The 16517-nt window shown below is 31.7% G+C and overlaps 2 protein-coding genes across 3 annotated transcripts; both read left to right on the plus strand.

Moving 5' to 3' along the window:
* Positions 1-2122, plus strand: LOC103861554 (receptor-like serine/threonine-protein kinase At4g25390). The gene has a single exon (XM_009139273.3). It carries the CDS (start codon positions 54-56, stop codon positions 1878-1880), a length of 1827 nt encoding a protein of 608 aa, XP_009137521.2. The 5' UTR covers positions 1-53; the 3' UTR covers positions 1881-2122.
* Positions 2123-12164: 10042 nt separating this feature from the next.
* LOC103861555 (transcription factor bHLH118) lies at positions 12165-16422 on the plus strand. Of its 2 annotated transcripts, XM_009139274.3 has the most exons (4): positions 12165-12211; positions 12495-12669; positions 12915-13238; positions 14099-16422. In XM_009139274.3, the coding sequence occupies exons 2-4, from the start codon at positions 12502-12504 to the stop codon at positions 14159-14161; spliced, it is 555 nt and encodes a 184-aa protein (XP_009137522.1). In that variant the 5' UTR covers positions 12165-12211; positions 12495-12501; the 3' UTR covers positions 14162-16422. The 2 variants fall into 2 exon arrangements, with proteins under 2 accessions (XP_009137522.1, XP_009137523.1); XM_009139275.3 differs by lacking the exons at positions 12165-12211; positions 14099-16422 and adding an exon at positions 13956-14083 and having other exon boundaries at positions 12233-12669.
* The last annotated feature ends 95 nt before the right edge of the window (positions 16423-16517 follow it).

Below are 16517 nucleotides of genomic sequence, written 5' to 3' on the forward strand. Positions count from 1 at the left end.
GTTTCAATTTTTATTCTCTTGTTTATGTTTCAGCCTCGGTTAACTAATCCTCTATGCCGTCACGAGCAATCTCGGCACCGTCTCCGGTAGCCCCACCGCCGCTGAGCCACCACCACGACAAGACAACTCGAACCTTTCCGCTGTTAACGGTGGCTGGAGCCGGCGCCTGTTTCTCTCTCTTCATCACACTCTCCGTCTGCTTTTGCAAGTCCAGCCGGAAACGCCAACCACCTCCGCCCGGAGACCCCTCCTCCTCCTCCTCCTCCTCCCACACGCCGCGCGAGTTCTCTTACTCGACTCTCCGCCGCGCCACCGCCTCTTTCTCCCCGGCGAACCGGCTAGGCCAAGGCGGCTTCGGCGCCGTTTTCCGGGGAACGTTCTCCTCCGGCGAGAATGTGGCCGTCAAGGTGATGGATTCAGGATCTCTCCAGGGAGAAGCCGAGTTCCAGAACGAGCTGTTCTTCGCCGCCAGGCTTGACTCGCCTCACGTGGTCCCCGTCATTGGCTTCTCGCACGATAGAAAACGACGACGTTTGCTTCTCGTTTACCGGCTTATGGATAATGGAAACTTACAAGACGCGCTGCTTCATAGGAGATGCCCTGAGCTTATGGATTGGGGTAAGAGATTCTCGGTGGCGGTTAACGTCGCCGAAGGTATCGAGCACCTTCACGGCCTCGAACGGCCTGTGATTCACGGAGACATAAAGCCTAGCAATGTCCTGTTGGATAAACTCTTCTCCGCGAAAATCGCTGACTTCGGTTTAGCTAGAGTTAAGCCTGAGCACGTGGAGATTATCACTGTAGCACCGGAAAGTAACGGTGGCGGCGGAGGAGGAGGGGTGGAGGAAGAGTTAGAGAGTGTGATCACTACTGCGACTGGTTACGAAGATTTCAACTTCGGGCTGGTGAAACAGTCGCCGCCAGTTAATGGTTCTTCGCCGGAGATGGGAGTAGCGCCTTTGGAGTCGCCGGAGACGGTTGTGTCCGGTTCTCCGGAGATGGGGGAGGATGCGGTGTTAAAGAAGGGGAAAGATTGGTGGTGGAAGCAAGAGAGTAATGCGGAGAGAGGGAAAGTGAAGGAGTATGTGATGCAGTGGATTGGTTCAGAGGTGAAGAAGGAGAGACCGAGCAGTGTTGATTGGATCGAGTCCGTGGCGAGGACAGCTTCTTCTTCTTCGTCGAGTAAGAAGCTTGAGAAGAAGACTAGCAAGAGACTAGAGTGGTGGCTTTCCCTGGAGGAAGAGAGTGAGAATAAGAAGAAGAAGAAGAAGAAGCGGAGGATGGTTAGAGAGTGGTGGAAAGATGAGTACCGAAGAGAACTCGCTAAGAAAAAAAAGAAGAAAACGTTAGAGTCCGAGTTCTGTAGTGATGATGGGAGTAGTAGCGTGAGGCGCCGTAGTAACAGTAAAGGCAGCAGCATAGATTGGTGGTTAGATGGGTTGAGAGCACGGGGTAATAGCCATGACTCGGTGAGTGGGGAGATAGCGAAGAGCTGTGGGATCAGTAGCACGCCGAGCATGAGAGGAACCGTGTGCTATGCAGCGCCTGAGTACTGTAACTTAGACAACATTGTGTCCGAGAAATGTGATGTATATAGCTACGGTGTACTGTTGTTAGTTTTGGTTTCCGGGAGACGTCCGTTGGAGATGACGGGGTCTGCGAGTGAGATCCAACGGGCGAATCTCATGTCCTGGGCGAGGAAGCTGGCGAGAAGAGGGAAGCTTGTTGATCTTGTGGACCAAAAGTTGCAAAATTTGGACCAGGAACAAGCAGTGTTGTGCATAAAAGTGGCGTTGCAGTGTCTGCAAAGATTACCGGTTTCACGGCCGTCGATGAAACAGGTTTTGGGGATGCTTAAAGGAGAAGTGAGTCTTCCGTAAGTGCCTACTGATTTCTCACCATTGCGGCCGGTGATAATGTGGATGATGAAGCAGAGCCGTTGACAAACTTAGGAACCAATCTGTTTGCTAATTGTTAGTGTTACAACTACACTTTGATTTTGTTTCAGAATACTGCTCCAACATGTCAGGCTAGTCTGTTTTTGTTTCTTTACACGCATTGACAGAGACAGACTATTGGTTCATAACTATCACACCTTATGCAAGTTTGATTGTTTTGTTGATTGCACTAGGCAGGCGCGTTTGGGTTCGGATTTTTCGGGTTTTCGAATTTTTGGATTTACGCTTCTAGGTCCTATACTAAAATTTTATTTGTAACATTTTGGGTTTGAATATATTTAGTATTGTATCCTAAAATCCGTAAAATAATCATATATCATTCGGTTTTGGGTTTTTTCGGTTCGGTTCGGGTTATACCAATGTAAAAAACATAATTGAAAATCTAAACATAGGAAACATAATGCTTAAACTGAATAAAAAAGCATCCAACACACATCATATCCGAAAATAACAACATTTAATAGTTATAACTTATAACACTGGAAATTTGAAACAAAAGAACAACAACAAAGTTTTCTAGTGACAAACACAATAGCATATGACGTGAAACACAAAGAAGTTAGATAGGCAATTAATTATATAAATAATTAGGCAATAGCATATTAAGTGATACACAAAGAATATCGAGAGGAAGAGACTCACTCTGTCTCTTTCACGCATGAGACGAGATATGTACATAGGCCGAGAAGAGGTATAAAGTCACGCATTAAATTTTACATCGAGAAAAGGAAAAAAGACAAATTATGCATTATGTATATATATTTGTTCGGTTCAATTTGGGTTACTCTTCCGTTATCGGTTAAGGCCGAACCGAACTCGATACTCTTACTTCGGTCGGGTCCGGGTTTGGGTCCGGTTTCGGGATTTATGCCCAAGCCTAATTGCACATAGTTCAGACGTGTAAATAATATTTTCGTTTCCGAACACATGAGATTACAAATCCTATGGGCCTAAAACCTCAAAAAAAAAAAAAAAAAAGATGGACATCTCAATATCTTACTTTTCTCTTCTTAAAACCACAGAGTTCTTGGGTTTTCTCTTTTCTTGTTTCTACTTATTAGGCCGTTTTATATCTTTAAGATAATTGGGTCAACATATGGGCCCATTAACAAAGTATACTCACTTGTTTTGACATGCATCATATAGAATACGATTAATAACTAATTAACATTAATTAGAATCTCTATAAATTAATAATGTTGAGATTTTAAAATTTTATTAATTTATAGAGATATTAATTTACAAAAGTTTTCTTATTTAGATTTCTTATTTTAAGATATATTTATTTTAAAATAAAAAAATATATTTGATTTTAGTGTATAAACATTAATTTTTATTTTTAAAATTTGACATTTCTATTAATTTTATTATATTAGTTGGTGTATTTAATATATATTACATAAAAATTAAATGTGGTTTTAGATATAATAATATTAAATCTCATCAACAATATATTAAATGTTAAAAAATATAAAAATAATTCAATTGTGAATATAAAACAAACAAAATAATAATAGGTTCTTACTTATATAAAATATGTATAAATATAAATTATTAATTTATAATTTTAATGAGACTGTACATTTACATAAAATTTTTAAAAAATTATTATCTTATTATTTCATCCATTTGTATCAAATTTTGAACCGACCCAAAATGAGATCCTGATAAATTTATTAGTTTATAGAAATTATTAATTTATAAAGGTTCTAATGTATGTAAATTTTAATATAAACATTTTTCAAACAAAAAAAATCTACTGCACTTGTGTGTTTTAAGAAAAAAAACTATTTGGTTATATCTCAACACTATTCAACCTAACTAAGATGTAAAAAATGTTCAATGACTCGAAAATTCGAGATATATTCATACTACTCTATTCGAGTGATAATTTGAAAATAATTACACCTGGGAATAATAAAAAAACATGCAGTATTTAATTCTTATGAAATACTAGTACATTACGTTCTATATAAAAGAAATATTTTAAAGGATTTTTAACATAAAACCCCTTCAATTAAGTTTATTTTGGTATAAACCTCTAAATTAAAGATTCAATGAAAAAAACCACAACCTAAGTAATGGTAATAAATTGGCCCTTCCGTTGCTCGTCACGTTAAAACCAAATGCAGCGTTTTGGGAATGTCTTAAAACAATAGGATTTGTCAATAAAACAGCACGATGTTTAAATACAATGTCATGTTGTTTACCATTTAATTTTAAACTAGATTTTGACCCGCACACCCGTACGGGTATTCGTTTAAACTCTTAAAAACATACAATAGATATTTACATAAAATTGTTATATTAGCGTTTTATACCAGCTCAAATAACATAAGCTTTTAGCGCGTATATAATTATTAGTAATACTATAAGTAATTAATTATTTGAGGTTTATTTATTTTATGTTATTCATGTACATTAATATTTAAAATTTTAAAAATAGTTATTATATATAATATAAATGGACTACTTAGTTTTGGAAAGGAAAAAATTGATATTTTTTAATATTTATGGAATGGTAAAAACTATTTTATATTGATTTTATATCATATCATTTGTATTAATTTATATATGTACGGCTCACAACAGGTAAAATTAATTAATTGTTAACTTTAAGAAAGATTTTGTTAAGATATATTATCATTTGAAACAATAATTAATATTTCCATATATAAAAGTAATTGATGGTATATTTTTAAGGAAGATTTTGTTAAGATTAACTAATGACTAGAGATTGACCCGCACGCCCGTGCGGGTGTTAATTTTTACGGTTTTATAAATTATTTGTTATTTTATCATTAGTGTTATATATTTAAGATGTGTCGTCGTATAACTAATTGTATTCAAAATATTTGGATTGAATCGGGTAATAAGATTATTTTTGGTACAAATATACACTCTTTTCAGATACATTGGTTAATTAAATATTTTTATATTTCTACACATCAAAATCAAAATCATTCAGACCCGAGAGGATCCAACTCAAGCATCATACATAAATTTATAATATCCAAGTGGCGCCTAATTTAAAAATCCAAAAAAATTAATCCCGAAAGAAACAACTTGTACCTCAATGAGTATCCGAATGTCCATACTTAACTGATTTTGCAAATAGATTAAAAAGAAAACTCTTTCTATATATTTGGCAAAAATAAGAAAAATAGAAAGAATTTTTTATTTAATAAAATAGTTATATGAAGTGAAACATTAAGTGATAATAAATGTAATACTTTTTAATTATTTTGATTTAAATTATTATCTTGTTCATATAAACTATGTCTTTGAATTATGTGTTTTGCTATGTAATTTTTCACCAATTGGAACTAAGACAAAAGAAAGTTTTAGTAAAACATATTAAACCAAACTATTAACCATATGCAAAACTCGGTTATCTTACATTTTTATTTTTTTATAATTGCACAAAGTTAATATTGATTAACTAATAAATAAAAATCTACATTATTACTTTTACGGTAAATATAATTAATGATGTGATATATTGTTAAAGTAATATAATTAATGAAATTACTAAAATAAAACTATACTTATATTTTTATACATTAATATTTGTTTTTCATAATTAGTGTTTTATATTTTAGATATGTCGTAATATAACTAATTGTATTCAAAAGATCCGGATCGAATCAGATAATATGGTTATTTTTGGTACAAATATCCAAACCCGTTTCAAATACATTGGTTATTTAGATATTTTAGGGTCATATACATCAGAACCAAACTCATCCAGACTCAAAAGGATTCAACTCAAAACCTACACATAAATTTATAATATTCAAAGAGTGAGTAATTTTAAAACAAAATAAAACGATACCCGAAAGGAACGACTCGTACCTAAGTGGATATTTAGTGTTCATGCCTAACTGATTTTATAAATTAATATAAATGATATTTTTTATGTGTTTTGCTAAATTAAGTGAAACTGAAAGAGTTTTTTTTATTTAGTAAGCAATTATATTGAGTGAAAAATTAAGTGACAATGAATGTAATTCATTTTTATTATTTTGATTTAAGTTATGATTTTATTCACTAAACATGTTTTTGAATTATGTTTTTGGCTACGTAATTTTCCACTGATTGAAAAAAAAAACGTTATAGTAAAACAAATTAAAACAAACGCTTAACCTTATGCAAAACTCAGTTATTTTACTTTTTTGATTTTATAATTGACACAAAACTAATATTGATTAACTAATAAATAAAATCTATACTATTATTATTATGGTAATATAATTAATGATGTGAAATATTGTTAAGACAATATAATTAATATGAGTGAAATATGGAAATACAATTAATGTAGTACTGCTATCTTCGTTTTCAAACAATTTTCAGTTATAGTACTATTCATGTTTCCAAACATTACTAAAGTGTACTTCAGTTTTAATAATATAGATGAAATTAGGATTAGTTAGTTTGTAGTGGTACTATAGTGCTCTTTTGCGAAATAGACACTTTTTTATATTGCAGAGTTAATAAATAATTTGGATGAAATCAGTAGTATTTACAAAATGGGCGTGGAGAATATTTGCAATGATCTTTATGAATACTTGGTTGAGAAGATTTAGGGATTCTAAAAGGAATATGCTGAATTTATGTAAATTAATTATAATCTACACATTAGTACATATGAAAACTATATGTTAGGAAAGCGTGTTAATGTATATGGTTTGTTTTGGTATTGTTTGATCTTCAGCATATAGGGTGAAGAATGAAAGACGGATTGACCCGTGGGAAGAAACAACTGTAACATTCATGTGTTGTTGTACCATGGTTGATTTTCTGGTTTGATCTTCAGCATATTTATAAGTATGGTTTGAAATAGCATATTACACTTAAAATACCATAAAATTTTAAAATACTATATAGTTTATTTTTGGAAGTCTTTTATATATAAGCTTGGTAGCTATATTCCTTTTTGGTTTAGTCAATCACAATGTTTGAAACCAAACGTTTGGTTTAGTAAAAAACATGTATAATCATTAACTAGAGATTGACCCGCACGCCCGTGCGGGTGTTAATTTTTACGGTTTTATAAATTATTTGTTATTTTATCATTAGTGTTATATATTTAAGATGTGTCGTCGTATAACTAATTGTATTCAAAATATTTGGATTGAATCGGGTAATAAGATTATTTTTGGTACAAATATACACTCTTTTCAGATACATTGGTTAATTAAATATTTTTATATTTCTACACATCAAAATCAAAATCATTCAGACCCGAGAGGATCCAACTCAAGCATCATACATAAATTTATAATATCCAAGTGGCGCCTAATTTAAAAATCCAAAAAAATTAATCCCGAAAGAAACAACTTGTACCTCAATGAGTATCCGAATGTCCATACTTAACTGATTTTGCAAATAGATTAAAAAGGAAACTCTTTCTATATATTTGGCAAAAATAAGAAAAATAGAAAGAATTTTTTATTTAATAAAATAGTTATATGAAGTGAAACATTAAGTGATAATAAATGTAATACTTTTTAATTATTTTGATTTAAATTATTATCTTGTTCATATAAACTATGCCTTTGAATTATGTGTTTTGCTATGTAATTTTTCACCAATTGGAACTAAGACAAAAGAAAGTTTTAGTAAAACATATTAAACCAAACTATTAACCATATGCAAAACTCGGTTATCTTACATTTTTATTTTTTTTATAATTGCACAAAGTTAATATTGATTAACTAATAAATAAAAATCTACATTATTACTTTTACGGTAAATATAATTAATGATGTGATATATTGTTAAAGTAATATAATTAATGAAATTACTAAAATAAAACTATACTTATATTTTTATACATTAATATTTGTTTTTCATAATTAGTGTTTTATATTTTAGATATGTCGTAATATAACTAATTGTATTCAAAAGATCCGGATCGAATCAGATAATATGGTTATTTTTGGTACAAATATCCAAACCCGTTTCAAATACATTGGTTATTTAGATATTTTAGGGTCATATACATCAGAACCAAACTCATCCAGACTCAAAAGGATTCAACTCAAAACCTACACATAAATTTATAATATTCAAGGAGTGAGTAATTTTAAAACAAAATAAAACGATACCCGAAAGGAACGACTCGTACCTAAGTGGATATTTAGTGTTCATGCCTAACTGATTTTTATAAACTAATATAAATGATATTTTTATGTGTTTTGCTAAATTAAGTGAAACTGAAAGAGTTTTTTTTTATTTAGTAAGCAATTATATTGAGTGAAAAATTAAGTGACAATGAATGTAATTCATTTTTATTATTTTGATTTAAGTTATGATTTTATTCACTAAACATGTTTTTGAATTATGTTTTTGGCTACGTAATTCTCCACTGATTGAAAAAAAAATGTTATAGTAAAACAAATTAAAAAAAACGCTTAACCTTATGCAAAACTCAGTTATTTTACTTTTTTGATTTTATAATTGACACAAAACTAATATTGATTAACTACTAAATAAAATCTACACTATTATTATTATGGTAATATAATTAATGATGTGAAATATTGTTAAGACAATATAATTAATATGAGTGAAATATGGAAATACAATTAATGTAGTACTGCTATCTTCGTTTCCAAACAATTTTCAGTTATAGTACTATTCATGTTTCCAAACATTACTAAAGTGTACTTCAGTTTTAATAATATAGATGTGTTGGGGACATAAATTATGTTTTACAGGAGTTATTTATTATATCCGAATATGAATATTGAAAATAAGGTAAATAGTGTATGATAATTGATAATAATTTAAAATATATAGTTATTATTAGGACAATGGCATGAAACGGTAATTATTGAGGAAAACTTAGGGCTAAGTACAAAATGTGCTTCTCTTTTAATAGATTAGATTCTTAAGATTCTTAAAAGTTCCACGAGAGATTAGGATGATAAACCCTAATTTTTAAAAGAGAAGGGTTTTGAGTTTCATTTGGTGATTGTGAGAGTTTGAGAGACGCTAAGTTCGGGAGAGGGTGAGTTAGAGTCTGGTGACAGAGTTGAAGTTATATATATGGTTCAAATGAACTTAATCCTAGTTACACTTTTGATCGCCACTGAACTCGCATCACCTTAGCACACTTGAAGTCTGCTCATCTAAGAACTTGCTGTTTTTTTTTTTTTTGGAACTCAGCTTTAGAATCCATGTTGGTGTTTCAGATTAACTATATTTAAGTTCATTAGAACCATGTTTTACCATGTTTTGGTGTTTTGTTAGAGCTTAGGTTATGGTCGTTAGAACCAGTAAAATGAAGTGAACTATGTTTGCTTGTTGCTATGTGTCTTGAAGGATCATGTTATTTGTTTACTTCCAACGACAAGTGCGAGACATATTGTCTTAAAGGGTTACATTATTAATCAACTCGTCAAACACAACAACAGTAGAAAAAAAGTTAAAACCAACACATGAAACACTACCAAATGTCATACATGCCAGTTAAAAACGTCAATTAAACCACAATGATGATAGTCCTTGAACAAGCTACTGCTGAACTTTTTCTCTTGGCTTGACCTCTCACTCTTCTCACGGCCAGCCTCTCGTTCTTCTCTTGTCATACTTGGTGAGCTTCTCTCACCCTCACTCTGTTTTACTTCATTCACACTCTCTGTTTTTATTTACTCTTGTGTTTCATCTTAACACAAGCTTGCTCTTTCTCTTTACTCTCTCACGTTTCTTTTGTGTTTATGTAGAGAGAGAAGAGAGTTTAGTTGGCTTTTGCTTCTTCTTATTTCCTTGGGTGGTAAGCAATCTCTTGCTTCCACTTCTTCATTCTTCTTCTACATGACTCCTTGGTCACTTCTTCTTCTTCTTCTTCTTGTTTATTTTCTTGTGTGGCAAGCTTCCTTGCTTCCACTTCTTCTCTTGAAGGATTTAATCAAGGTTCAATCTCGAGAGCTACAACCACAATGACAGTCCTTGAACCACAATGATATTGAAAGACATAAGCTACAACACACTTACACACAATATTACTTTTAAAACTTGGCTCTAAAACTCTCGAGCAACATAAACTTTTCGGGAACAAAATCAGTTGAAACCAACACAGTACGTTTAATTACGAAAACTAAAACTTTACTGAGGAAGAGGAAACCGAAAGCTTTTAACTTGAGGAACATATATAATCTCAAAATTTTGAAGAACCCTAAGAAGAAGAAAGTCGGGTCGTTTTTCTTTTGACACTAAACGCTGTGTTTCAACTAACGGATGTTTTTCAAAAATTTAACGTGACGAGTAGCGGAGGGACCAATTCATTAAGATTATTTAGGTTGGGGGTTTTTCTGTTGAATTTTTAATTTAGGGGCTTCTACCCGAACTAAACTTAATTTGGGGGGGGGGGGGGTTTACATTAAAAACCCTATTTTAAACTAAAGAAATTACATAACTTTAAAGTTTAAAGTGATATTCAAATAATTTTGAGAATAGGGTCCAGCATATGGCCTCGGTGGCCCCTCAGAGGTGAGGCAGTGCATCCTATAATAAATGGTGCGTCGGGTGAATACATGTATATAATAAGAAAATAATTTATCGTACGAATGACATACTTAAATGATAAAGAATAAATGAAACTTAGGACATGATTAACTCTACTCTCTTAGCCGAGGTTATTAATTCATGATTTGATATTTTTTTATTTTTTTTAACATTGTTTTGGCTAAGAAACGGCTCTTATATCTCTTAACCGAAGCTAAAAACTCCAGTTAAGAGACTGGGATTAATCATAGTTTTAAGAACATGTTTATTGTAAGTCTCTTAAATTAGATCTTTCATCATAATATAAGATACGATCTCTTATATTTTAACTAAAAAAACTAAAAATATTTCTTATATTTCTTATTTAAAAGACGTCTCTTAGTTTTTTTTAGTTAAAAGCTAAAAGACCTATTATAAATATGCTATGATAAATAAACATATCCCCTATATATTAAACGAGAAGCATTTTTAAAACTTACCTTAAAATTTATCGGTAAGGATTGTGACGTGGTGACGTGGCTGCACGAGAAGCTTTTATTTAGTAAAATACTTATGTGTCACGCAGAGAACGTTTCTCACCAAAACAATGAATTTAATGCGTTCACACTAACATTCCTTTAAAAGAACTTCATACCATCTACAATTTTCTCGACGAACACTTTTACATAATAAACCTTCAGCTTCAAATTCGATTAGTTGATTTATCAATCCTTTCAATATAATCATAGCATCAATAAAGTTTCCTTATTCCTCTATACGTTTCTGTTAAAAACGGTAACCCATCTGATCTATCGTCATTAAGTCGACAGATTCGTAGAGACGACAAAGCAATGAAACTTTAGTACGATGCCATGTATCAATTAAAAAACCATTTTCTCCATACCTGCCTTCATGCATTTAGCAGATCACTCACGTTCTTGAGAACCGCCCCTCATTTCCAAAAGAGGACGTTGAGAATCTATTTCTAGATAAATGTGTCGTATTGTGTTTTGTTACTACTCGATGGGATGATCTCTGTTTCGATGAGATTGAATAACTATAAATCGTCTCGGTTTAGTGTATTAGTCTTCTTGATCAAGCAATATAAGCATGTGAATGCCACCACCTTTGCCACTATGAGAGCTATGCATTAGACGACCTTGAAGATGGGAAGAAACTTCTAGAAACGAACCACCAGCAAGTCTCACGTGCTGGTCACATCTGGAACAACCTTTACAATTTTGATGGTCGAATAACCTTCAATTTCTTTTATTACGCAACTATGTTTTCTGAATTTAAAGAAACTATACTTTTTTTTTATTTTACACAATTATTGTTTTGCTTATAATATGTTATTGATCCACCTTTTTTTCAATTTTATTTGTTAAATCTCTAACTCCGTAACTACTACAACGTGATAGGCGAAATATAAAAAAATTATTTTTCAAAGCTTCTTTTCAAACTTGCAAACACCATATATCAAATTTTAATATTAGTGCACCCATTATAAAAAGTCTCTCTTTTTATTCATGATAACAATCATAGCTTTAGTTCTATCGCTTAAAATATACTTAATGTTATACATAATTATAATATATAATTTTAATATTAATATAGACATCTTATTCCGTATAAATGAGGGGTTACTATCTAGTTGGCATTATTTAAATTTTAAAGAGAGAAGAAGTAGAAAGACGTCACTGCTTACCCTAACGAGCCTCTCTTTCCATTTTTTCCCAATACGTCGTCCTGCCAGTAACGTAACCTTTTTTCCTTAATTTATAAACAAAACCACTTTCTTTATTTTATTGTCTTTGTTACGATTCCGATTTTTTTTTTCAACTTTACAACAAATCACTGACTGAAACTCAGACCAAATCCCAGCGAGCGCAAAATCAGACAGGATCAGATCCTGCTGACTCATCACCATCTACATAATAATTAATCAGCATCATCATCACCATTATCATTATCATTATCATTATCATTATCACTATTAGAAGGGTATTTGTATAAAATAACTAAATGTAAAGAAAACTACAGGTTTTACATGGCTGATTTTCCAGAGAAGGGAAGAAAGCGTCGCAAAGAGGTAAGAGTTGGTAATGAAGAAAACATGGAGAAGATAATGCACAGAGAAGTTGAGAAACATAGGAGACAAGAGATGGCTTCTCTTTACGCGTCTCTTCGCTCTCTTCTCCCTCTTGAGTTCATCCAGGTCTGCCTTTTGAAAGCCCTAATTAACTTCTTTTTTTTTTTTTCACTTCTACAGATCTACAAGTTTGAATCTGTAAAAAATTTGCTTTATCTCTTAGTTTGAGCTGTTGTTTTGTTAGATTAGATTCACTAGAACTGTAACACTCTCACATCACAAGATCCTGAACAATATAAAGCTACTATTGACCTTTTTCTCTTCTTTTTTTCTTGATGAAGTTTTGGTTTTGTACTTGTTATGATTTGTAGGGAAGACGTTCTACGTCAGATCAGTTAAATGAGGCTGTAAATTACATAAATCATCTTCAGGGGAACATCAAGGATATGAGTTCCAAGAGAGATGACCTCATGTTATTGTCTGGACAAAGCTTTGAGAGTAGAAATGAACTTAGGAGTGATAATTCGAATCATGTCGTGATTCGTCCATGTTTTGTCGGCGTAGAAATCGTTTTCAGCGTTCTGCAAACGCCGTTGTCAAGCGTGCTGCATGTGCTTTCTGAACATGGTCTCTGTGTTCTTAACTGCATCTCCTCCAATGTGAATGGAAGACTCATTCACACTTTACAGGCTGAGGTACGTACGAGTTGTACATCTTGTGCATAATTTATAGCAATATGAATATTCAACAAGTAAATGCAAAAAGGTCCCCGTGTATAAATCGACATTCGATTTCAGTCTATTCATAAGATATTGTTAGGAATCCACATGTACTATAAGTTGATTAGACGTAATCTTCATAAAGGACATCCTTATGTACTCATCAATTTTGCTAGAAGGTTAAATTAAAAAGGAAAAATATTTGACAACCTTAAATAATAATCATTGCTATATTAATTTGAATTTAATGGTTTTTAAGCATATATTAATCATTCTTTTCTGCCACGGATAGTCTAATACAGAAAACCACAACGCTACAGCTACAACTTGAAACCCTGGCATTTGGATGTATAGCCACAAAATCTTTAGGCATATATATAGTCGCCAGAGAAGTGGCTATGTACCAAATTTCTTGTAGTCTAGCTAGATGCAGCTTAATACTTTTGGTGCATGGTTCTTAATTAACATGTTTGTAAATATAGTGTAGATATAAAAATTTATGCGACTACAGATTTAAAATATTATAGTAACTATGCTGAAACTATTTAGGATAGATACATATACTATTAATATTTAGTGTATGGCAGTTTAAAACGTAATAAAACATTATTTTTAATAATGATATGACACAGTTATATCATTTATGTTTCAAAGTTAATTTGTTAGTGTTACTTTTTGTTTGCCTCCTTACAGCGTGCAGACCAAATTAAGGCTTTTGTTTCGAAATTTTGATCCTATATCTGCCATGTCCTCTTCTTTGACGTTGTTTATCAGGTCAATGTGATGAATACGTTTGAGTTAATAATATGTGAAGTTGATTTGCTTTATTGTTGCAGGTCAACGATCTGGCTTTGGTGGACTTTGCAGAGCTTAAGATATACTTACTACGCTTACCCTAATGAAGTAAACTTTCCTTAGCGAATTGTTTTAACTCTTGTCAAACCCAAAACGCTGTATATAGCTAGTTTCTTTGTACTTGTACTGTGTATTTGTATGTATCTGTGTGTTTGCAGATTTTGAAATAGGGAAATAAATGTATTTACCTATTTAAAAAGATCTACGAACACAAAGATATCTTGTTGAAAACTAAGAAATATCGGGAGAACACCATATGTCAACCTTGTTCTTGTACTTTTGACGGGGAAATGATTTATCTGGCAGTGGCAAAGAAATACATTTTTTCCTATTGACAAATTCTTCAGGAAAGAGAATCAGAGACGATCAGAATGCAATCCAGACTCGAAAGATTTTAAATGTGGAAGTTCAAGACCTCCAAGGTGTTACTAAAGAACTCCCAATTAATGTTAATATTATAAAACTTTTACAAGATCAATCATAAGACATTATCCTCAAGTAGTATTTCTATTTCCCTCTTTATGAATATTCGAGACCTATTCGGAAACTTCATTAGAGAACATTTTTACAGAGTAGTCTCCTTTTTATAAACTCAACTTGATCTATTTAAACAACCCGTTCCACTTAGCGTGGAATAACAAGATAAGTCTTCAGTAACTACCAAATATATTACCTGCACCTGCAGTATGCCAGACGAGTTAAATGGAACGGGTTATTCAGTGTTGAAATTTCTAAACATATATACTAAATTTTGAAAATCATTTTGCTGGCCATCAGCTTCAGATACATGGCCAAACATAGCATGTGCAGAAAGATCATTCTCTATCCATTAGTTAACCACTGTTGTCGACCACTTTCTTCGCCATTAGCTTCAATTATATGATCCAACTAATACAAAAAGTCATCATCTATCCATTATTTTATCTTTATTATCACTCGTTCTTGATATAATTATACTCAACTCTTGCAATCTTTTTGTTGACATGTGACAGTATTTACCAACTCATCGTGTATTAAATATTACACAACAATTTTCTGTCGCACAATCTGTTGTAATTAAAGTTCAAACCCACTCCATCTCGACGTGTGGAGCCTCTCTTCCACATATATATAGTTCTTTATATTACCTTTCTAAAAAATTAAACCCTCTGTAATTTTCGTAAGTGTGTATGTTTTCAAACTATTTTATCAATTTCTACTCTCGCCATGGTTCAGAGATTTCCAAAACCAGTCGAGATAAAAGTGTATTTGTCCACTGTCTTTTGTCATCCGTTTCTATCAACACATTTTGGTGTTAGCGTCCTATTTTGGTGACAATTTGGTGACAAAATCATGTACGTTGTGTCTTTGTTAGCTTGGCGACATATTTCAGCACAAATAGTTTATGCAAAACTTTTATTATTAATTTATTGAGTGTTTTAAGTATATTGATCGTCGTATTACTAAACCAACGAGTACAAAATGAATATAGGATTTACTTGTTATTGTTATTGTTATTATTTATTTAATACAAATAGGGGATGATTCGAACTTTCAATTTCCGAGTCAATTCGTAGAGTAACTATGTAGTCTAGTTCATTCATCGAGTTTTATCGTTGTAATTTGCTATATTGTCAATTGTGACGGAATCAGAAATGGTATATGTACCTGGGTTGAAAACTAAAAATAGGCGTCATAAATTAAAATAATGAGCTCAAAGTTAATAAATACATAAGAAATAAAGGAGGGAAGAAAATTTATGAAGTGTCATTTAAACCTTGTTTATTTCATCTAGGTCCACCCTAGTTAATTTTCAAGTCCTCAGTTTCAATTTTCAAAGATATAGATTTAAGTTTTTTAACATATATTACAAATATATATATATACTCCTTCTGTTCCTAATTGATCTATGTTTTAGAATTTTCACACTTATTAAGAAAACACTTAAAATTTTGATAATAAATGTATTATTTTCTGTGTTTAGCTATTTCCTATGACTTTTAACCAATCAAAATTCAGTAAACACAATTAATGTTTTTGAAGTTTACAATTTGCCATTATTACATACATTGAAAATGTAAAATATAGATCTTTTAAAAATAAAATATTTTTCTAAAACATGGATCATTTAGGAATAGAGAATAACTTTTAGTTACAAGTACACCATTTTCTATATTGTCTTTCCACAATCTTAGTTAGATTAATAAAGTTTTAATAAAATTATTAGTTTCTTTAAAATTAAAATTTTATCATTATTAACTAGTAATTTTTTTTTAAAAACATTTATTTTTCTAAAACGGATAGAGTATTATTCCTACAATAGAACCAGGCAAAAAAACTGTATATAGATTAGGGTCAAAAAATACTGAGTTGAATGTAGACGCTTTCTGAGTGTTTTTTGAATGAGCTTCACCAAACAAA

The sequence above is a fragment of the Brassica rapa genome, chromosome A03 (genome assembly GCF_000309985.2).
Source record: "Brassica rapa cultivar Chiifu-401-42 chromosome A03, CAAS_Brap_v3.01, whole genome shotgun sequence".
Classification (NCBI taxonomy): domain Eukaryota; kingdom Viridiplantae; phylum Streptophyta; class Magnoliopsida; order Brassicales; family Brassicaceae; genus Brassica; species Brassica rapa.